This window comes from Aristolochia californica, unplaced genomic scaffold, assembly GCF_029961685.1.
Source record: "Aristolochia californica isolate CCGP_79_NKW_82.1479 unplaced genomic scaffold, dmAriCali1.0.hap1 SCAF_3, whole genome shotgun sequence".
Classification (NCBI taxonomy): Eukaryota; Viridiplantae; Streptophyta; class Magnoliopsida; order Piperales; family Aristolochiaceae; genus Aristolochia; species Aristolochia californica.
Genome location: NW_027181992.1, coordinates 43,371,534 through 43,394,860, shown reverse-complemented (window position 1 = coordinate 43,394,860; position 23,327 = coordinate 43,371,534). Strand labels below are relative to the sequence as shown.

General features: G+C 36.4%; 3 protein-coding genes across 3 annotated transcripts; 1 reads left to right on the top strand and 2 right to left on the bottom strand.

Annotated features, from left to right (window-relative positions):
* The first annotated feature begins 4,699 nt into the window (after window positions 1–4,699).
* LOC137959583 (protein NETWORKED 3C-like) lies at window positions 4,700–18,480 on the top strand. Its single transcript, XM_068806944.1, has 4 exons — window positions 4,700–4,790; window positions 5,323–5,347; window positions 17,719–18,100; window positions 18,238–18,480. Exons 1-4 carry the CDS (start codon window positions 4,700–4,702, stop codon window positions 18,478–18,480), a joined length of 741 nt encoding a protein of 246 aa, XP_068663045.1.
* LOC137958383 (uncharacterized) lies at window positions 7,688–17,164 on the bottom strand. Its single transcript, XM_068805363.1, has 6 exons — window positions 17,076–17,164; window positions 9,966–10,039; window positions 9,838–9,869; window positions 8,598–8,839; window positions 8,202–8,438; window positions 7,688–8,028 (listed from the first exon to the last, which is right to left on the bottom strand). Exons 2-6 carry the CDS (start codon window positions 10,016–10,018, stop codon window positions 8,020–8,022), a joined length of 573 nt encoding a protein of 190 aa, XP_068661464.1. The 5' UTR covers window positions 10,019–10,039; window positions 17,076–17,164; the 3' UTR covers window positions 7,688–8,019.
* LOC137958382 (U3 small nucleolar RNA-associated protein 18 homolog) lies at window positions 12,122–17,161 on the bottom strand. Its single transcript, XM_068805362.1, has 2 exons — window positions 17,076–17,161; window positions 12,122–14,216 (listed from the first exon to the last, which is right to left on the bottom strand). The coding sequence occupies exon 2, from the start codon at window positions 14,198–14,200 to the stop codon at window positions 12,503–12,505; it is 1,698 nt and encodes a 565-aa protein (XP_068661463.1). The 5' UTR covers window positions 14,201–14,216; window positions 17,076–17,161; the 3' UTR covers window positions 12,122–12,502.
* Window positions 18,481–23,327: the final 4,847 nt, after the last annotated feature.

Sequence of the window (23,327 nt, the reverse complement as noted above, 5' to 3'; positions counted from 1 at the left end):
CCAAATCCCAAAATTAAACCCTATAAAAACGAAATTGAACCATAAATACCATAAAGCCTAACCCTAAATCCCACAATTATGCAACAATCAATACAAATTACGCACAAAAATTAAAATTAAATCAAATACAATACTAAATTAATTGAAAAAATTAGGGTTTAAGCATACCATCTAAAATTTGGGGAAAACAGAAGCTGAAGGGTGAAACTGAAGTCAAATCGAAGTAGAATTGAAGAAATCAACGTCGAAATGTTGAAAATCGAAGAAAATCAAAATAGAAATGGGGAAAATCGAACGAAAGCAGGAGGTATTTTGGGGGAAAAGAGAATAGCGATAGGGGGAATGGAGTGGGAGGTCGAGAGAGAGAAGAGAGGGAGGTCGAGTGGGATAAGAGAGAGGGAGAACCGAGTGGGAGGCCGAGAGGGAGAGAGAGTGCGAGAGAGGGAGGCTGAGAGGACGTTCGCAGTGAGAGGGAGAAAGGAGAAGGGAGAAGGGAGAAGGGAGATGGAGGCTGGGAGGGAGGAAAAAAATTTTGGAGGCAGAAGAGATGAGAGAACAAGGAGACCGAGAGAGGGAAGAGTGCGAGAGAGAGACTAAAAAAAAAATCAACGAGGGTTCTAGACATCCCACCGGCTTCATCCAGATGATTCCCAATATACTGCGGAGTCTGGCTTCCCGAAATTAAATCGTGGAGATGATTTTTGGGTTCATCTAATTCATCAATATGAATCAGGCGTAGTGCTCTACTAACTACGTCAAGAGATGAACTGAGTAATGCGACAGAAGTTTATCTCCTGCGACAAGTTGATTAACACCCCCCCCCCCCCCCCCCCCCCCCCCCTTAGACTTGTGTTGAAGATGAAATATTGAAGAGTCTTACATTACGCTCACAATAAGAAGTCTTACAGACCTATAATTATTATGGAAGCAGGTCTCACATAACAGTTTCAGTTTAAAGGTATTTTAGTTATGTTAGTCTACTATTTATGTTGAGTTATTTAATTATGCTTGGACTTATCTTTAAGTGTTAGAGTTTGGGTGTAATTGGGACATGGATAGTTTAATTGTAATTGGACTCTACTACTTTCCTCTATTATAAATAAGAGTTCATGTACTTTAATTACATCAAGTCAAAGAAGTTTTCTCTTTTCCATAAATTCAACATGGTATTAGAGCAGGTTCTGGAGTTAATGTGATCATTTTCTGATATAATATCTCTAGCAATTTAGGTTAATATCTATCTTTTTCTTTTCAGTCTCTATACTCATTGTTTATTTTACGTTTTCACCTCTAAACTGAGCTTTTAATATTACATATTATATATTGACGGAGTTTTATTCTTCTTTGTTTATTGCTACCTCGCTATTCTATTTTCGGGAGTTTTTGTTTCATCCCATGCCTCATATTGCCGCCTTGCCAAATGTCAGCGTTCAAAGCTCTCCCCCTTGGTATCAGAAAACACTAAAGAGGAAACTAGCAACAATAATTTCCAGCTACAGAATCTGATATTTCATTTCGAAAATCCACTATTCTGAAACGACGCTTTTTAATCCGGCCATTACATGATCAACAACTAACTTCGATTGATTCCCGCTCTGTTTTTGGAAAGTTTTAGGATCTAGTGTCATTGTGTATCTGGGAAAGTAATATACCGGAATGTAGGAAGAATCAGAAGCAGCATTGTTCACCAAGGCGACCCGGGATTCTCTGCTATCTTCGTAATCTCATTCAAGAAATCTAATTTTGACAGCTGCTATCTATCTTCGGAAGTTTATTTTTGTCGCTATCTGATGGCCGTAAAAATCGCTAACTCTCTATTAGTTTTGGAAATTCCCGTAATCTTCGTTGTTGTGTTGCTGTTTTTTTTTTTTAAAATCCTCTGGTCGTCTTATTGGGCTTTCGGGATGCAAAGAGCCGTTGAGCTCAAGAAGACGAAGAGGCAGAGCAGAGAAGCAAAAAATAAAACAAGGGTTTCTAATTTCTTGCAATACGAACTTACAGAAGCTTATTTAACATACATACAGCTATACAAAATAATAAAATAATAAACATACATTATTTACACTCTAATACGTCTCTTTGCCAGCGATTCCTTCGCTGGCCTCTCTCTGGCATTTTATCCTTGGTTGCTGATTAATCTCAAGTAATTGTTGCTGGCTTGGGATAATAATCGTTGCCAACGAATTAGGTTGTTGTTTCATTGATGTATCTGGAGATTTGCTGAAAGATTTCCACTATTCTATTTTCGAGAAGATTTTTGCTGCTTCTCCGAGCTCGCTGGCCTTTCCTTCTCCAGCTTCGGCGACGATGAAGTTGTCCCATTCTATTCAAAATCGTTGTGGAGAGGAAGACGAAGGTATATTTTGGGATTTAATTCCCAAGTGAGGTAATGTTTTTAATCATGCGCTGATTCAGTACAGACCGGGTCAACCCAGCGACTCGAGAGTTACTACCCGAGTCACCTTGCTCCGCTTGGCTTAACCCAATGAACCAGAGACCTGAGGATCGTTGACTGGTTATGTTCCTTACCGAGTCAACTTAGGTCCGGGTCAACCTGACTCAATCCACTTATTTTCTGCCTCAGTTATACGTGTTTAGGTCCCGAGTTCTACACATTTTTCTTTTGCGACTCGATTTTATTAGTATACTATTTGACTCGATTTGACTCGGTTCTCTATCTCCACTTGAATAATTATCTTGGATTATTACTCGATGCCAACAAACTATTTCGTCAAACTTCCTTATTTATTGATGGACTCGTGGATTATTTCATGTGTCCTTATTACTCTTAACGACTTTCATTATTTACCAGTTATCTACTGCAATACTACTACAAATTTGGTACATATTATTTGGGCATTGGCCCATTTTCGTTGTTGCTATTGTGGATCTTTGATTGAGATATTATTTCTGAAGAAGAACTCTTTGATTGCTTGTTTTTGGGTTCATTATTTGCTGATTGTTGTCGGCATTGGTTCGTCTAACACGGAATTTGAATTTCTTAGAAAAATAAAGCAAACGGTTGCCTCAACATCTTATCTTCTTCTTTACCCATTACCCATTGGTTATTTGGTAGCCTTTCTCCTACCATCTTTTATTTGTTTCTCACATACCCCTTTGGGCCAACCTCTTGTGTGTTGCTTTGGTTGATTTACCTATGTATATATATATATATATTTACATATACATATACATACATATATATATATGTAAATATATATATAGGTGTTTGAATTCCATTAAGAATTTTTATGTATCCGTGGGTCTTTTATCGTCGTCTTGTGAATGACAAGCATTATCCACTTATCACCCATTTCTACCTTTGAGAGTTAGCGCCCAGGTTGGGACACTACGATGGAGGATCTTATTACTACATCTATTTTATTTGGTTCAAGCTGGGATCACTGCCATTACCACCTAGCTTGAGGGGGAAAGTAGAAGAAGAAGAATAAGAACGAGGTATATTATTCCATATGTTGTGATAAGTTTTATGTGACCAAATTATTGAAGAAAGGGGGAGCACAAAAGACGAAGTTTTTGCTTCTATGAAGAATTGTATTTTGTGAAGAATTTTTTTTTTGCAAAAGAAAATTAAAGACCAATAATCCTTTTCATTGCAAGCTGAAGTTATAAACTTCTACTTGAGGGGGGGGTGTTGAAGAGCAAATATGGAAGAGTCTTACATAATTCTCACAATAAGAAGTATTACAAAGCCAAAATTATTATGGAAGTAGGTCTCATAGAAGAGTTTTAGTTTAAATATGTTTTAGTTATGTTAGTCTTTTATTTATGTTGAGTTATTTAAAACATCGAGTCAATGACGTTTTTCTCTTTTCCATAAATTCAACAACTTGATCTAGTCATAAGGCCAATAAACCCAACTGACTCTAACAAGGATTCAACCACCATCTTCACTTCCTACTAAAACACTAGTTAATTAAAGCATTCCCTAATGACAAATGTGACACCCAACAAATGGGATCCACTAGACCTAATTTTCATAAAGTTTTAATTAAAAAAAAAATTAAAATATTTTTATGAATTAATTTTTCAATGCTTTTTTATAAAAAAAATTATGAGAAGCACAATATTAATAATTTTGAATATAATCAATATTTTTTAATTTATTATTTTTTAAATTAAATTTAACCCTTGTGATGGTTTAATCTTAGAATAAAAACCTTCTAATTCGTTAAAAATATTGAATTAGTATATACATTAAATAATCTATTTATGTGATATTTTCCCCTTCAAAAGAATCACATATCTCACCTAAAAGTCAAGTCATTTCATAATATTAAAGAAATTGAAATAAGAAGGTCATCAAGATAGGTTCAAGACTCAATTATCCAATTAAGTGGTCAACATGATATATGATATACTCACATTTAATATTATTATATGGTGATGTAACATCTTGTCAGAAACTTCTAAGTTAATTGTCCTAATTTATACCATATTTTTAAATTTAAGCATTCATGAGAGAACAATATGGACGTTTAAAAACTTTAATAAATTTATAGTTTCAAAAAATTAAATAAAAAAATATGACACATTTAGTACATGCTCCTGTTTCTTTTCTTTTCATCAGCCATACAAATCTAGCACAAGGAGATGACTCCTATGACTCCATGCATAGGAGTCGAGCACCATCTCTAAGTATATAACACCTTTGTGTTTTGACTACAGGTAAGAGGAGATGATGTTGTTGAAGAAGTCCTCTTACTACTGGTGGTTTGATAGTCATATCAACCCGAGACGATCTCCATGGCTTCAATCGACTCTTTCAGGTATGTTGCTATAGCTGTTTCTTTTCCTGATGAGATTTTACTTTTGTAAGGCTGTTTTGTCTCACTGCCCTGAGATGCAGCTTTCTTTGGTTTCTCTTATATGTTTAGAACTGGATTATTTCGCTATGATACCATGGAAGAATAGATCTCAGCGATTCTATTCAAAGATTACATGGTATACTAGGTTGGGCACACGTAAGTAAAGCACTGTACAATACTGAGATTCTGTCCAAATAGATTATAGCAGAAAGTAGAGAAACAAATTTAAGTTGTTGTTTTTGGGTTATTTCCCTCGTTCAGCCATATACTTAACAGCCGGTGAAGAACATATATCAGCGTTGAGTAATAAAATCCAAGGACTAGTTCATAATCTTGATGTGATTGATTGAAAAAACTGACCAGAATGGTTGCGTGTATGTGTGAAATCAACATTTAAAATATTAAAAAAAAAAAGATCACTTAAAGATTTCCTGGTTTTGAAATACTTAATTGACAGTTCTAACGTAAGCTTACTTTCATTGTATTTCATTAGAGCAGGAAGAGAAGACGAAGGCGATGCTTGCACATCCTATGACTGCATTTCTGGGACCTACTTTAGAGTTCAGTGGATCCATAAGAATGGACTTTGGGTTTTTACTGACAGTGGTAACATTCTCTGCAAGTCTAATCTCAACTTTATGAATAGAGTGAGACTTCTCATAGCTGTGTCTCTGGTAACTAAAATAGATTGGATAGTCCTTATCCATGACTTGAGAAGAGTAGGGACTTTATGCACTATTGAAAATTTGTACAGTGTAATATGCTGTTCAGTTAGAAATATTTGTATATTTAAAATATGGGATTCATTTTATCATAATGCAGTTTTCTTGATACTGTCACAGTTAAGACTTCTTGATAAGTGTTCAGACGCTTTGTTGTTGAATCAAGGCGGGTAGACTAGTCACACAGCTCTCACCATTCTCATTCTCTCCAGCAATGGAAGTAGTTCATTTTCCTCTGATGAGAGGGGAGTCCGCAGCTTACCTGAGTTGCCCCACTAGCCCCAGCGGACTCAGTTTCATCGGCAGTCCGCAGTATTACACCGCGCCGTTGAGTCCCACGAGGGGACTGACGGCCGACTCCTTCGCGTTAGAAGCGCCGGCGGTGGAGAAGGCGAAGACGGAAGCAGGTTCCGACTCGGACGATTTCGAGTTCGAGATCAGTTTCGAACAGAGCGAGCGATTCGATAGGGCCTCGATTCAACAACAAGAAGAGAGCAGCAGGCGGAAGAGATCCCAACTAACATGGATTTCGCCGACGACCTATTCTCCAACGGCCGTGTCCTTCCGTTGAAGCTGCCTCCCCGACTGCAGAGGCCGAGTTACGGTAGCTGGAGCACGTCTCATCTATGATCATCTTCTACCTTTTTGTTGTGTGGGTTGAGCTTTCAAGAACTCGTTCGGTAAAGTTGCAGTGAAGAAATCATTCTTCTGGAAAGGATCCAAGAGACAGATAATCAGGGACTTCCTGTTCCGGAGTGCATCAAACGACTACCGAGCATATGCGATTTTCTGGCATTCGGTAGAGTCTGCAAGTCTTGGAGAACAGTTTCCCTGGCGGTTCGGAAAGATTTCATGGCTTCCCAATCTTGTACGTCTTGCTCCCTCTCAGAAGCCCATCTCAAACTTTCAAAGTTCTACAGCCTACAAGACAAGAGATGCACCGTCACGACGCAACCCGCCTACCGCTACATCAGCTTCTCTTGCGGATATTTGATCATGACGGCTGCATATTCCCCTCTTCTGATTAATCCCATCTCAATGCACACAATTCGACTTCCAAAGCCACCCAATACCTATTCGTCTTATTACGCCACTCTCACCACCACCCCTGTTTCACCCAATCGGTCGCTTCTCGTCTTCGCCTCCTCCAATCTTCTGCAAGTATTTGGACCTTCAGGTTGGGAGATACAGCGCCCGCCGGATGGTTGGGATCTCATGGACCTGGCTTTCTTTGAGAACAACTTGTACATGTTGAGTACCCAAACCAGAGTGGCCATAAAGCGTCTGAACACGGGGAAACCATGGAGATGAAGTTACAAGAAATGGGAACGCTTCCGCACAATGAGCAGAGGGATGTGAGTGACCATTTCCTGGCAAAATCTTGCGGGGAGCTTTTGGTTGTTCAGCTTTTAAACACTCACCATCCCCATGGCCACAGTGATTCATGTGTACAGGCTCAAATCGAGGAATCGGGTGTGGGAGGAGATTCAGAGCTTAGGGGACCGAGCTCAGGAGATCCTACGGGACTGTCGCCAACCCCGAGAAATGGGGATTCAAGGCGAATTCGATCTACTTTACCAGACATAATATGTGGTCATGACCTGGTTGGAAGATTCAAGAGTGGAATCAGTCTCGACAGATCTGTTGCCAGACTTTGTAGTGAATTGGCATGGGGATTCACCCGTCTGGATTTTTCCTGCTTAATGTTGCTGAACTTCTGTTTTTAGATATTATTTCACTCGCTGGAACTCTGTCATTCATATGGTACAGGAATAAGGATCATTTACATACATGTCAAGTTGCAACTAATTTCTATCCATTAAGTTGTTTATGAACTTGTTGGTTACAAGGTTTATGGGGTCATAGAAGCATAGTTTCCTCAAAAAAATTAGAACGACTCAGTATCAAAGCCAAACATTGACAAGGGTCTCTAGGCTTTCTAATCTATTGTACACAACTCACCAATTCTTTTTTTTCTTGAAGAAACTACTCCTACTTCTGTGGGTCTACGATGCCCCACTCCAATCCACTCACACTCGGGAGTTGGAACAGAAAGTGGTCTCTGATTCTCCATTTATGCTATCAAAAATAGAAAGAGCACAAATAACTGAACAGATAAAATACTGGTCGACTAACAAGCTGTTTTTACTGAGAAGCTAACCCATAAATTATATGTTTCATACCAACTGATGATGACCATATTTTACACCAACTTAGATTAAGCCTGAAGTTTTTGGGCCTCCCCATTCGCCTAAACAAGTTTCTAAGTAAACCGTTTGAAGTTTAAACATCTCAAATCTCTACTCTTAAAAACACCAGAAACTTAAACATGCTTCATAGTCAGAACCCCTACGCTTTAGTAGTTTGCAGTATGTTTAGATAGCAGGTTCTCAGTGGCAGACCTCCCCCGCTGAGTTCACATGCGAGTGGAAGATCTTGAGTCCTTCATTGCCTCTCTTTAAAAGGATCTAAGCCTTCTGCAACAATCATAGACATAAAACAGGAGATTTGGTAAAAAGTATCGATTGATAGTGTCTTAAGACTAAGCACTATTTCAACAAAAACAAATATGACAACTACAATATTTAAACTACAGGATTTTTTTATTTTTATTTTTTGCATGAAAAATCAGGAAACTTAGACGATTCACCTGCATTGGAAGGTACAGTTTGAATTCTGGTGGAAGTTCCTCCTCTGAATAAAGACGATCAGAGAAATAAATTCTTCTCAGGCGGCAATTTGCATGAACCTGAACCCTCAGAGTTTCAACATAATTTGTACCATATGCCCTTCTGGTAAAATCAGCAAGATTGAACTGAATTTGATTCCATCCATCATCTAACCTCAAAGGCATGGTGCAGATATATGGCTTCACTCTAGTAACAGCCTGGAATAGAATTTGATATTAAGTAACATAACTACTTTCATTTTCAAGCATCCGTTTCAGATTTTGTCTTGGCAATCGGGAAACAATTATAGGAGGTACCAATGATTAAAGAAATATTATTCCTTATCCTTACACAACAGAATAAAAAAACTTACACACTTGATAGTTTGATGCTCTAAAACGCCGACGAACATTCTTATCATCCAGCACTTGAATCTCAAAAGTGAAGTATTTCTTCAAGTTCTTCACAATCATCACCAAAAATGGGAGCTTTATACCAAGTGTGGTATTGGGATCTGCCGGGCATGTGATAAATGTGGATTGCACATTAGATCCAACTATTTCAAGGACATTGGATTGGATGTCTTCATCTTGTGGCCGTTTTATATGACCATTTGTAACTGCAGAACAAAAGTCATCAATAATAAGAAGTGGCCTTGAACATCCATATAATTCATACATGGATAGAAAATAAACGTGAACTATTTATATGTTAGTTTTTAAGGATAGGTTCTCCCAAGCACAAGTACTACAACATTTTATTTCTGTTTTTAAAGTGAAAAGGAGAGAAACAAGTAGGATTCAATTTGATTAGTCAAAAGTTTTCACTAATTAGTGAAGGTCTTAAGGAGCTATTAGAAAGGAAAAGATTTTACAATAGCAGATGTACCGCTAAGTTCCCTTCCCAAACAGAAAGCATCAATCACTTTCTGCCAAGATGTTTCCTCTTCTTAACTTCCTCGTTACTGCCACACAAGTTCTACCCCATACTGTCGTAACTGACAACCCCAAAAACTTGATTAAGCCGCAATCCTAAAAGTAAGTAGTGGCATCAAATTTCAATATATAGGACAACTAAAATCCTGATTTGGTTCCCAATGTGATTCCTTCTCTGTTTTTCATTTTTGTTTGGAATTGCATTTGTAAGTTAGTTTTAGCAACATGCAGACAGCTTGTTGCAACAAATGGATGTTTCATGCCTCAAGCACATGCAATCCTTCTAAAGGCCTCAGATATCTGAGATAACATATGTCCAGACCCACAAACAAGAACCGTACAAACCAATGACAATAGATAATAACTGCATGCTCCATTTTATATAATTTAATACCACAATCAAAGCATCTGAAATAACCAAAATGTTTGCACTTTGTACTTTTCGCAATAAACTTTATCTTTTAGCATAAAATATCCAATTCCCATATGGAGAAGCTGGTCAACCCTCAAAGTTATCTTGGCAAAATCTTCTTTGTTCTTAATACTGCATCCATCTCAATAAGCATGACAAAGAGGGAAAATTGACGACTTAAATGAAGCATGATAAATTCTACACATAAAAACAGAAACCCACAATGATATTTCATCATTCAATAATCAAAAGACATGGAAAAGTGACAACCTTCTTTGTCCCATATTTGCAAAGGCTTGCTCCTATCATCAATGAAAAAGAAAGTGAGACCTTCAAAATCGACTACTAAGATGGAAACCAACCAATAATGTGTTTATGAAAAATTTGAAAAAACATACCCGAGGCTGTATAAGATAGATAAGAAACCTGATTGAAATGTGTTCTTGAACATTTCCAATTCAATCCAAAGGAACTGTGACAGTATCAAGAAAACTGCATTATGATAAAATGAATCCCAGATTTTAAATATACAAATATATCTAACTGAACAGCATATTACACGGTACAAATTTTCAATCATGCATAAAACCCCTACTCTTCTCAAGTCATGGATAAGGACTAACCAATCTATTTCAGCTATGAGAAGTCTCACTCTATTCATAAAGTTGAGATAGACTTGCAGAGAATGTTACCACTGTCAGCAAAAATCCAAAGTCCATTCTCATAATCCACTGAACTCTAAAAATAGGTCCCAGAAATGCAGTCATAGGATGTGCAAGTAATTGTACATTTTTTTTCTGCATACCAATATTGAAGAAATTATGTTGAAACTTGAAAGTAATAAAGCCTTGGATGTCTGCAAAATTATTATATCGAGGGCATTTTTCAGTGTATATATACCTTATAAAACACAAAGACTTCCTACCAGCATTAAGTTGAGACTTCTAACAATGAAGCATCACATAGAAGCTTTGCCTACAAACTACAGAGTCAAGGAAATAGTAGGTAAGACATCACTTCCTCGAAGCTATAATATTAAATCAATTCATATTTTTAGAAGCTAGTTAAATAACAATAGGACAAAGGTACAAACTCATGTAAATATTCCTGATACATGATGAATTAGATAGATTTCATTTTTTAAAGAAAAGACTAGATAGGACATCTAGCAAAACACATGCTTATTAAAAAACTAAAATAAAAATAGCCCCATTGATTTTTTAATGTTTTTTTAAAAACACAAATTAATGTTTTTTGTGCTTTGTAATGTTGACTATACATGCATACACCCCATACACTCATGGATCTGAAGGCCCAATCCATTAGAAATCAGTCCACTGAATAACTAGGAAATCTCACACAAAGTCTTCTCCCTAAGGATACAATACCACTTACCTCTCAAAACAAAGTCAACACATTGAACTATCAAGTTGTATTCGTCCACAGTCTTAATGCCTATGCCACTAGCATAAAAATGTCAACTTCTCTTTTCCACAGCAATGCAGAAAACAGGAGATCTCAACCAACCATATAAAACTTTACTAACCTATAAGAAAATATCTAAACCATTGGGGGTGGTTTCATGACTGAACTAGAGTTGAGACCTTCTTTAATTGATTAAAAACCTATTTTTTCCCGAAATTGCAGAGACGCCCAAGGCTCAGAGAACTGCGAAGCTGGAGTTGCCAAACAAAATTATATTTGTGTAAAGGAACCATGGCAACACTAGGGTATATGGCAATTTTAATGGAGAATGAAAGCTCAGAATTGGGCCTAAATAAATTTTTGGGAGAGAAACTTCTGAAGATTCTTTTACATCGCCGGAGTTGTTCCTTACATCTTCCTCATTGTAAACTTTTACCAGAGTATGTGAAAAAAATAAGAACAAAACGATGAAGAAGGTTAGGAGGACAAATTCACACAGAAGATTGCCAAGTCCCCTCCCTCTTCTTTCCCACTTTCACCTTTGTCATGTTTCATGTTTTTCTCACCAAAAGTAGAATCTCACGAATGACCAAAGACATACATATGAGAAACTTCAGCAAACGTTTAAGACTACGTGAATAAAGAAATCTAAACTTCAAACTAGTCATAACCATCAGTGGCAATAAGGAACAACGAATAACAGGAGGGCAACTGAATATAAACTAAAAAATGTGCACCATCAAATTAAACGACAGGAAAGAAACACTTATGCAATGAATCACCCATGCCGTTCGCTAGAACCAAATTTCTGAGTAACCATTAAAAAAAAGGGGCAAAGTTGCCAAAATCCCGAACTGAAAAATGTTCTTAATAATCAATTTCGAGAGGAAAAAAAAGGGAGATAGGTTTTACCTAGAGCAAAAGCCAGAAGAGCAGCTAGAGGAGGCAGCACTCATATGAGAAAAAAGCTAGGGGGGACTGATAGAACAGATTTCAGAGCAGCCAGAAACGCACAGAGGTCATGTGGGGAGAACCACGATAAAACAAAGAAGACGAAGGCAAAGGGCTTTGGTTGGGAAGTTCAAGTATATAATGCAACAATAAATCCATAAAATATATCCAACAATACTTGAAGGAAGAGAAATGAGTTCTTTGCGCAAGTATTCAATTAAAAACGAAAATAACACTACCATGATTGGGACACAGAAGTAGATTTCTCAAGACTTCCAGGCCTAACTACCCTAAAAGAATAGAACATCCTATCCAACATTTCCTCTAAAAAGTAAGTCAGGGAGAAAAGAGAAAGAGAGCAAAAACATAGTTTCTCACGATTCAGGAAGTGTAAATAAAAAAGTGCCCACAGGGCTTACACGACCAATAGGCTTTTCTTGTGACAAAATTGATAGATCTCGCACATACACGATTCAACATAATGACTGCAAAGAGGAAAACCTAGCTCTCACATGTTAATTGCAAAAATAAACAATGTCATAATTGGATCTAAAACAGCTCAAGCATGTTGATAGTGATGCAACTTGTATAAAAGCACTTTCCCTGCTGCATTTCCTACAGCCATGAACCCACCACCAGGACTAAAATCCAAGCTACGAGGATATTGAAGTGTTTGTTTTGGTGAAGGCCAGTTTGAGAACACAGTAAATGACGGGACATGCACTAACTTTAAACTGTTTTTCTTCATACTGGAAGTAACGGCCAAAATCTGAGCATCATGATTGAACTTCAAACCATCAATCTTCGTAACTAAATTTTCAATTGCCTTTATGGGTTTTGTTTTGCCCCCTAGAAAATCATCTCGATTGTAAACATTCACAATTCCACTACTTGAGCCTGCTGCCAAAACGTTACTATCATGTGAAGTAGAAAGGGCAGTTCCCTCCATGCAACCTTCATCAACAGCCTTGTGGAAGCACCTTCTGGTCCTCAGGTCCCAATGGTAAATATGTCCATCACCTCCAGAGCTCAAAAGTTGTCGTCCATCATTAGCAAAAGCCAAAGATCGTGCAGTCCCATTCATTTTTAAAGTTCCAATCAGCTCCTTTGTTCGGGCTGAAACCAAAAGGATATAACCTTCATTACCTATAAAGGCAATAGTATTTGAATCAGTAGAAACCTCGAAAACTTCCAAGCTCTTCTCCTCTCGACCAGTTAAAGGACCTATTTTATCAACTGAGGCTTTCACTAGATCGAAGCAGTAAAAGAATTTTCTTCTTCCCACAAATATAACTTGGGAACCATCAGGTAAGAAGCATGCTTTCCTGATAGGACAATCTTCTATAAAAATACTCTCTATCTTGGTGTTACGTTTCCCATCAATCTGAAAAAATCTCAATCTTCGATCTAATCCACCAGCAAGAAGCAACTGGCCATTTCGATGAAACTGAACAGAATTTATAGGACCATTTGAGGGCTCCTGCAAATTTGCATCGACAAGCCTCGAGTACTCAAGTAATCCTGGCAACAGCTTGGATCCACTTTTCACAACAACATCTTCATTACTACGAAGAATATCATCATCATCTCCCATGCCAATATAACCAGGTGTAGCAACAGCTCCACCATTGTCTTCATCAGATTCATCATCAGACCTATAATTTCCCAAATTTGTCCCCAACTGGGCCCACTCAGTTCCAGGATTCAGCTTAATATGATGGGCCCGCAATCTGGAGACATAATCTGCACCGGCAACCAAGTTCTCATTGGCTTCTTTTCTAAGTTTCCTCAATCTACTCACTTTTGATATATCTACAGTAGTCTTTTCTTCCTCCTCATCTACCCAAGCAGGTTTCCTTTCTTGTTCATGATTGACGCCTTTTCTGTCATCTTGTGATTCTAGGTCTTCTTGATAAATGGCATCTTCGCAATCAGCAGATCTATCCATGTAAAACAAGAAAGAATCACGATGGGTTAGATCTTGCATTTCTTCTTTTTCTTCTTCCCCAAACTGCAACGGAGAATAGAGAGACCCAAATAAGAAATTCTCTAGCTTCTTCATTTCATTCTTTTCCCGCTCTCGTTCAAATTCTGATTGTCTTGTTCTTCTTTTTTTATTTTTCAATCTGACTACATCAGATCCATCTGAAACTTTTGCTTCTTCATTTTCTTGGTCATGTGAACCAGCATCAGCCCCATCCATGCTGATCGTTTTCTCAAGTTTCTTTGAAGGTGCATTTTGAGAAATTAAACTCATGGTGGTAGTTCTTTGACTGCAAAATCATATAATATGTAATTTGCATTTCTTCCCATTTCATTTAAATGTGTACATAATCAGCAATATTGAAGAGAAAAGAAACATAAATGCCAATATTAACAAAAACATAGCGATTGAATTGACTCATCATTATAAAATTCTATATGGAATCCTCAAAGCCATAGCATAAGAGGCATAGCCTCACTAGTTTAATGTTTTTGAAAAGTTAAAAAGAATAAACAAATAATAACTTAGGGTGTGCAACTCTAAACTATGCTACCTAAGAGATCTGTGGGTTTACCACTTATGCTACCTAAGAGGAGATACCAAAAGGAGACAAATCGCAATCTTGAATTCACAGTTGAAACAATAAAACACAGTTTCGTCTCCATGTGAGCATAACAGAAAATAAGAAATGGTAAAAACCAAACACCATTCAACCAAACTCCAAGAGAAACAACTACAAAAGAACCTCTCTTATCTAATGCATTTGTATAATGAATTTTCCATAATTACTCAGCACAAGAAACCCAACAATACCCATTGTTAAGTTGGGTCCAAGGCCCATCCCAAAATGACTAGCCAACTGATGAAACCTTTTTCCCAACTAATAAACTCAAGATCCTTGTACTCACTAATTCATGTGGGACTATTCCTTAAACACTCCCCCTCACGTGTAGAGCCTCTTTTTGTGGCTCTACAAGTGGATAATTTAGGAGTAGGCAGTTTAGGTGTAGGCCCTCTTTTGTGGCTCTACAAGTGGATAGTTTAGGTGTAGTCCATCTTTTGTGGCTCTAAAAATAGATAGTTTAGGTACAGGTCCACATATGAGTACCTGCTCTGATACCATGTTAAGTTGGGTCCAAGGTCCATCCCAAAATAACTAGCCAACTTAGGAAACCTTTTTCCCAACTAATAAACTCAAAATCCTTGTACTCACTAATCCATGTGGGACTATTCCTTAACACTCCCCCTCACGTATAGAGCCTCTTTTGGTGGGTCTACAAGTGGATAATTTGGGAGTAGACAGTTTAGGTGTAGGCCCTCTTTTGTGGCTCTACAAGTGGATAGTTTACGAGTAGTCCATCTTTTGTGGCTCTACAAGTAGACTGTTTAGGTACAGGCCCACATATGAGTACCTGTTTTGATATCATGTTAAGTTGGGTCCAAGGCCCATCCCAAAATGACTAGCCAACTTCGGAAACCTCTTTCCCAATTAATACATTCAAGATCCTTGTACTCACTAATCCATGTGGGACTATTCCTTAACCCCCATCACTGTGATTATTCTAAAAAATATTTTTTTTATTTTTAGGTATTTAGTTAATAAAAACTTTTAAATCAGGTAGTATAATAAAATCCCCTTAAATTTTCTCCCCTCTTTCTCTATTCCTTCTTATCAAACCAGGTTTAAAAAATTATATTTTTAATAACAAAGATGTAACAAATTTTCCCATAAAAAAATTAACATATATAATTATTTAAATACTCTTGAATAAAATAAATTTATAAGTTTACATGTGTTAGGTGTTGGGTCGAGGCCGGATCCATCCCAAAATGACTAGCTACTTAGGAGGCCTATTGCTAAACTTTTTAACCAATTAATTTTCCTTCTTATTTTTCAACGTGGGACTTTTACCCACTCAACACTCCCCCTCTCCTCTAGACTTTACACATAGACCTGAGACATGGGAAGGAAAATTCCTCAAGAGGTTCATTGAACCTTTGGCATTGTCCTATGAGGATCAACCAACCTACTTGAACCTTTCCATGGCAATATGGATTGTACCAATGAAAAGTCTAACAATCCACCAATACAAATAATCAAAACTATCCTGATCTTGCTATAGTCGTACATTTTACACTTGGATGATATTGCTCTAACCAGGTCCCAACATTTTGGTCTAAGGAAGGAAAACAGTACAAAAGTTCAAAGGTCGATAACCATAATGAACTATTGACCACTTCTTCATAGTTTATATCATGCTTTCCCCTCTCATGATTTAATCTACTCTAACTTCTAGCCTTGCTAAAATTAATTCTAGTATTAATATCAACATCCATTTCCTGCAGCTCAGCTCCAAGGGGTTTAGACTTCTCTGCACACCAAAAGTAAGAAATTTGGTTACCTAGGAGCTTTACAAGGAAAGAGCAAATGCAAGTTGTTGAGGCCTCTCAAGTCTCATTGTGTATTTCATCCAAACGAATATGGAATATGCTTCTTCTTTTTTGTAATGTTGAATATGGAATATGTTACTGCAGTAAAATAGAAAAGAAAAGAGAAAAAAAGGAGGACAATAAGGAGGAGGATAATTAGACTCCACCCACACTCCATTACCCAACCTACTCTTAATAAGACTCTGTACCCATCCTAGTAACTAGGGCAAACACAAGAGAACATAAACAAAACAAAAAAAACCATGTGGTAGATCTTTATAACACCCAAATCTCCTCACCACATGGCATGATTATTCCATGACACTTCAAATTTATTTAACAACAACTAGCAACTAAAAATCCTGAAAATTTTATCTCAATAGAGTAAATTGCAACTTCATAAATCAGAAAATTAAACTAAATTAAACTAAAATTAAACTAGCAACTTCAGAAAATACAACATTCAATGGCATAGGAATCCATAAACTAAAATACATAAAATTAATAAATACAGAGAGGGAAATTCAATCAAGGTTCAATTAAACTTAACAATAATTTTAATTTATCTGCAATTGACAGAAATTTCATTACCATAAAATCAGAAATTAAACAGTAAATCACAAAAAAATCAATACAGTAATTAAACACCTAAATTCAAATCAACATTATAATTAAACACAGTAATTAGATTCAAGTAACAAAAGCCCTAAAAAATAACCTGCTAAATCGGCTTCTGAAATTCAAATTCGGGTTTGGAGGGTGAGTAGGGCTTCGGTTTTGAGAGAAAGGGCAGCGAGAGGGTGAAATTATAGGGTATTAAGAGAGGGGGTGCTGAGAGGAAATTATAGGGTTCGGTTTTGAGGGAGGAGGCGGCGAGGAGATGAAATGATAGGCTTCAGTTTTGAGAAAGGGGCGGCGATAGGGTGAACAGAGGGGAACGGAGAAGAAGAGTGAGAGATATGGCTGAGACAAAGTCTGGGTTGAGAAGAAGAGAGGGCGGTTGAGAGGGGGGCGTCGAGGGCTAGGCCCAGCGGCGGTAGCAGGGTAGCAGTGGGGAACGGCGGCAGCAGGGGAACGGCGGCAGCAGGCACGGCGAGAGGGTTCGAGGAGAGTACAGGAGAGGAGAGGAGAGGAGGAGAAAGATCTAGTAGGGAGAGAGCGAAAAATATAAGAAGGCAGATGAGGGCTTACGTGGCACGAGATGACACGGCATGATGAGGGTTAATATATAATGACATGGCATCTTACGTAACAGATGACGTGGCACGTAATTAAAACCTGCGTGTTACCTTTAATTGTACACGTGTACAATTAACCGGTCAAGGTATTTTTCTAAATAAGTCCAAAGTATCCTAATTAAGTTTTAAAAAATGGTTGATTGAAGAAGATGCAGACTGTTTTACTCAACGTGCCGAGATGCACGACAAAAAGAGGGCAAAACTAGTGAAAATGGTGGAGGATTTTTACCAGGCGAACCAATCACTGGCTGAGAAGTATGACCAAGTTAAATCAGAAGCTGGTACCAGAGTCGTGCTACCTCAGTTGGGGTCTCCGTTCTCCGAAGAGAACTCCGCAAAGCACCTAAAATGTTCATCAGACAAATCCTCAGTGACCTCATCTGATTCCTTTGATTCAGAGGATTCTGAGGTTGATGACCCCGATCAAGAAGAAACCCAGATGGATCTGAACATACGAGAACAAGTATCCAATACAGATAGAGTGGAAAGTCTTATTGGTAACGTAGCGAGTCAGTATTGTTTTTTTCCGTGGAGAAAGATCAATAATCTAAAATGAGAGAGGAAATAGAGAAACTCAAAAATCCACAAAAGAAGCGTTGAAGGCCAGAGACGATGAATTGTTGAAACTGAAGGAAGTAATAGAGAAAGCTCAAAGAGCAGAACAGAATGCAGACTGCAGAACTAAGTGTGAGAAATGAAGAGAAGAAAGAGGTAATCAGGCAACTTTCTTTTGCTATAAGTATCTTGAAAGAGGAAAATTCTAGTTTGAGGAAGTGCATCAAGGACATGAAGAAAAAGAGCTCCTCAGAGTTCAGGAAATGGAAGGAAATCTTTTCTGGGAGATTGTTTAGCCTGAAATGCCAGCCTTCCATTATGGCCTTATAAAAACGCAGACAACAATTAGGTTTTTCAAATCATGTTTTGTGTAAGTGCAGCCCGGATATTTCAGACGAGATAACTGTTTATAAGATGTAAGCATTTACAAGAATTCTTTAGACAGTATATAATGTAGAAAAAAGACCTAGACAGCATAGATATTGCATCAAACTCATTCATTCATTAAATTCTTTTCAGGTATGGCTTGTAATCTTAATATCATTTCTCTTAAATTCTTGCACGGCGTCTTATGTAGCCCATGTTAAAAATGATGGAATGCAAAATCGAAGCAAAATCGCTCGATTTCCCGCTCTGATACCATATTACTAACTATTGTGCCAAAAAATTGACCTATTAGCAAAGGCATAACTTGAATATTAAAGACAAGTCATTCCAACAAGAAACTGTCTTTTTTTAGTTGACCCATTATTAGTTAGTTTTCCGTTAGACATAGGAATAGTGGGACATTTGTAACTGTCCATCAATTCCAACTTTTCCTCTTTTATGGGAAAGTGGCTTTGTGAAATTATATGTAAAAAGATGATCTGGTCTAACAAAGAAGTATGTGCACTTTGGATAAACTAGACAACTTTATGAAAATTCCTAGAATCTGAATGACATGGCTGGAGTTACGTATCTTGGGCTACAACTTTCATTTTTTTTTTTATGAATTTCATACACGTTTAGAAATTCTGCTTTCAGGCCTTCATTCTTTTGTTGCTTATTTTGCTCTAGAAGAAGCTGTAAATTCCCAAAGCTAATTAGGTTCATCGGGTCCTATTCATCATTCCATGACATAGGTTGTTTAAGGCTTTAGTGCCCTCTTGGCATTGTGCTCGAATATGCAAACCTTGCAAATGGAATACATTGCATTTAAATAATTATATAAAAACCCTTAAAAAGAGGGTATGTAAAATGGCAAATTAATAAACAATCATACCCATTCAATAGATGGGATCTGCTGGCTCAAGTGAATAAAATAGTCTTAAAAGTTGTGAAAAATAATATTATATAAATATGATTAGTTATAATGGCAAAATTATATTAGATCGAAAATCTTGTAGTGTTTTAAACTTGAATTTCTTATGCTTAAATGGTCATGGCATAGAAAAAATAACGAGAATTTAATTATAACTCTAGTTGTTTTAATTATTGTAAGTAGGCCACTTAGAGAAATTTATAGTTAAAATTTTGAAAAAGTGAATAAAAATCAATTAAATTAGTTTAAATGGGGGAGGCATGGAAGTGTTCTTATGTACAACCTACTCGTCAAGAACATAATTAAGTTAAAAAAACAGAGGAAGGAAAAAGGGACGTCCGCTGGTATAAAGATTGACCCTCTGAGGTGATTGAGTCTAGTTCAGCTAGGTTTAACCACTGGTTAACTTGAATGACATCAATATGTTGTCATAATTGAGAAAAGTAAAAAAGTTGATTGGAGGAAGAAGGTACATCCTTCGATTTGGGATTACAAAGGCCCCCGTCCCCCTCTACATTTTCCACGATAATGGAGGGATCCCACTTTTGGTGGTTGACCACAAAGGGAAGGGGTTGTAGTCTCTCCCCCATCTCCCTCCTTATTGCAAAGCCAATTGTTCGGATATGCATAAAGAGCGGCCCCCCCACCCCTCTCAGTTTCTAGGGTCAACAAGGGAGGAGTCCCAACATCCTATATATTGTCATACAACGGCACAAAGGCGGGGGCTCCTCCCTTACCCATCTTTGCCAATCTATATCTCCTTCTTGTAAGGTCCGATGAGGAACAAAACTAGAAGGGGGAGGGGTGAATAGGTTTGCTAACTTTTGCTCTTAATTTTAACTTATTTTACTTAATTCCTATGTGTGTATTAGTTCTTTCAATCAATTACAACTTATGTTTATGCACATTGATCAAAGTATAACTGGAAGTAACCACAGACAAAGATACAAAAGATTTTTAGGTGGTTCACAATCATTTTTTAGATTTTTAGTTCATTCCTAGGATGTTTTAGCCTCTTAAGGATCAACTAAGCTTGGGTTATCTGACAACATCTACGATAAATTTTTCTAAGGTTAATTACAATGTTGTCTACCGAGAAACTTACATCAATGAATTAATAACAATAACCAACTTACAATAGTGCCCCATCACCTAAATATATTGTTGACAAGGGAATTTTTAACACCACCTACCCACATCAAATACAAGTTCCCAACTTCTACTCTTTAGCCACAACAACTTCTCTCAAATAATTTGAGGTGAGGATGGTCTCATCTACCCATGGTTGACCCAATTACAATGATTACTTGCTTATAATATAATCCAAAATAAAGTGTCTCTCAATATACATATTTTAACCAAAGTACCTATCAAATATAATAAAAAACTTTAAATAGTCCTCAATTACTTGATTTAGAAATATAGTCAGCTCAAAATAATTCTTAATTACTTGATTTAGGTTTAATAAAAATTTGGGAAATGCACATACAACAACTCAATAATGATTGATTTCAAAGTATAACCAACAGATAGTGATATGAACTTATTTACCAAGAATAATTGAGATATCTCAAAGTATAAGCATGTAACTAGGATTTAAAATTGTATACCCAATTTTCGATACTTAATAAAAGACCTTTCAAATGCCCCAATAAACTAACATATAAGCAAGCCTTTATATGATTTGAAAATAGAAGTCGTCACAAAGTTGTTTTCAAATGGTTGTCAATCACACAACTAATCACAATTTATGGCTAAATAAAATATGATTTTAAAATTACTTGGCAAACTTTCAAAAAGTTGAGATCTAAGTATTCGATAAATATTTAAATGAACAAACACATAAATAATTAGCTCAACAAAGAAAATTGACGAATTTGGTTTCTTTTCAAGCTTTGGAGAAGGTAAAAATTTCTCAAATCATGTGCCAAAGCTTTGAAGGCATAGTATTTACTGTGGGGAGAGAGATTTCTTTTGGGTTGAGTTTGGGTTAAATAGCATGCTTTACAACATTTAAAAAAAACTAGTCTTTATGAATGGATACTATATTTTTTACATTTATAAAAAATAGATGAAAACTAGGTCTAAAATTATTAAAAAAAACCCTGTTAGGTCCCATGAAGAAACCTAACTAAGGGGTGAATAAGTTTGTTTACTTTTGGAACAATTTTTTACTTTTTTAAATATTTTTACTCTTGATTGTATTCACAATTTCAAACAATTTAATATACATATTTTACAATCAAAGACTAAATACAAACTTTAAAGGCACAAAGAACACATAGAGAGATTTATAGTGGTTCACAATCCAATCTTGGATTGCTATCCACTCCCAAGGTGTTTGCACCTCAAAATTAATTGACTATATTTCAATTGTCAAATGGCACTCTAATTGTCTCTACAAGCAATTATAAATCTTTGTGTTCTTTGTGCCTTTAATGTTTGTATTTAGTCTTTGATTGTAAAATATGTATATTAAATTGTTTGAAATTTAATTCATTCAATTGACTACACCAATTACGATACATACCTTCACATAAATTTACAGTAGCAAACTAAATTATTCAACCTAGACCCATAAAGGGATTTTCTAACAATTAATTAGGCAATCCTACTTTGACGCACTAAGAGATTTTGTCAAAACTCAATATGTACACCAGCTTAGACCCATACAAGGATTTTTAGCAACATCGGTCTACAAAAAAGGAGTTATTCTCATTAGCAACAAACAAGGCTTCTTAGCCTCACTCCTCAGTCACACATACTTTTCAAAAAGCACTTGATATGAGGATAGTTTTGCGTATACAAAGCTTGGCTAACTTTATATAGCTTACTTGTTTATACTTCACCACAATATAGTAGTATTTTACAATTCATGCATGCATGAATAGATACACTAATCCTTAAGTACCTACTCTATGTACATAGCAGCTTAATAGGTCCTTAATTGATCGGATTTCAAAATTCAAAAGCTTAGAATGAAATCGGATTGATTTTTTAAATCTAGAGATCACTTAATGCTACTCAAATATAGTAGTAATTTCATACTTTAGCCTCAATTTTGACAATGTCAAAGTAAGAGAACTCTATTTCAGATACCAAGTATGATTAGCTCATTTTAAAAGCAAAACCATACACTTTCTTGGATTTTAAAAATCAACCCCAACAAGTAATAATCTGAATAGGTAACTTGATTCAAGTAAAGACAACTTAGTTCAGATATGTTCAACCAAGTATAATCAATGGATTTTAAAATCATAAATACTTGGATTTAAAATTTTCAGTCGTAAACTTTCACTACTATATAAAAAACCATTTAATTCCGAATGGTAGAATGAGTAATATATTTTCAAAGTATGAGATCAATAATTCTAGCACAAGAGATACTATGTAAATAAAGATTTCAAAATAAAAGCACAAAAATACTTAATCGTTTGGAGTTTTCCCTTTTTGAAAACCCAACTGCAATCTCCAAATTGACTTCAAGGTTCATGTATGCTTTGGAGTAGTCGTGGGAGATGTAGGACTGAGAAAGAGATGATGTTTTCCCTTTTTGAAAGCCCAAATGCAATCTCCAAGTTGAATTCAAGGTGTATGTATGTTTTGGAGTAGTCGTGAGAGCTTTAGGACTCGACAAAGAGATAGTTTGAAGTGAATTCGACTTAAAATTGAATCATTGAGTTGGAAAGGAACCTTTTGCAAAACCTAATGAAATCTCAATTAAAAATCTTGAACAATACTTAAAATTTTCATCATGAGATATTAATCACATAGATAGGTCACTTATAGAGTTTGGAGACCTATCTTGTCCAAATCGAAATCTTTACTCTTATTTTTGTAGTTTTTCTATAAGTTGCCATTTGGACAGTTGTAGACC

Coding starts and splice junctions, on each gene's coding strand:
- LOC137959583 (XM_068806944.1), top strand. CDS start 4,700: ATGATGTTGTTGAAGAAGTCCTCTTACTACTGGTGGTTTGATAGTCAT. Junction 4,791..5,322: donor GCTTCAATCGACTCTTTCAG/GTATGTTGCTAT, acceptor GTATTTCATTAG/AGCAGGAAGAGAAGACGAAG. Junction 18,101..18,237: donor AAAGTCTTATTGGTAACGTA/GCGAGTCAGTAT, acceptor AGGAAGTAATAG/AGAAAGCTCAAAGAGCAGAA.
- LOC137958383 (XM_068805363.1), bottom strand. CDS start 10,018: ATGTTCAAGAACACATTTCAATCAGGTTTCTTATCTATCTTATACAGC. Junction 8,840..9,837: donor GCAAATATGGGACAAAGAAG/GTTGTCACTTTT, acceptor TTTGTTCTGCAG/TTACAAATGGTCATATAAAA. Junction 8,439..8,597: donor TTAGAGCATCAAACTATCAA/GTGTGTAAGTTT, acceptor ATTCTATTCCAG/GCTGTTACTAGAGTGAAGCC.
- LOC137958382 (XM_068805362.1), bottom strand. CDS start 14,200: ATGAGTTTAATTTCTCAAAATGCACCTTCAAAGAAACTTGAGAAAACG.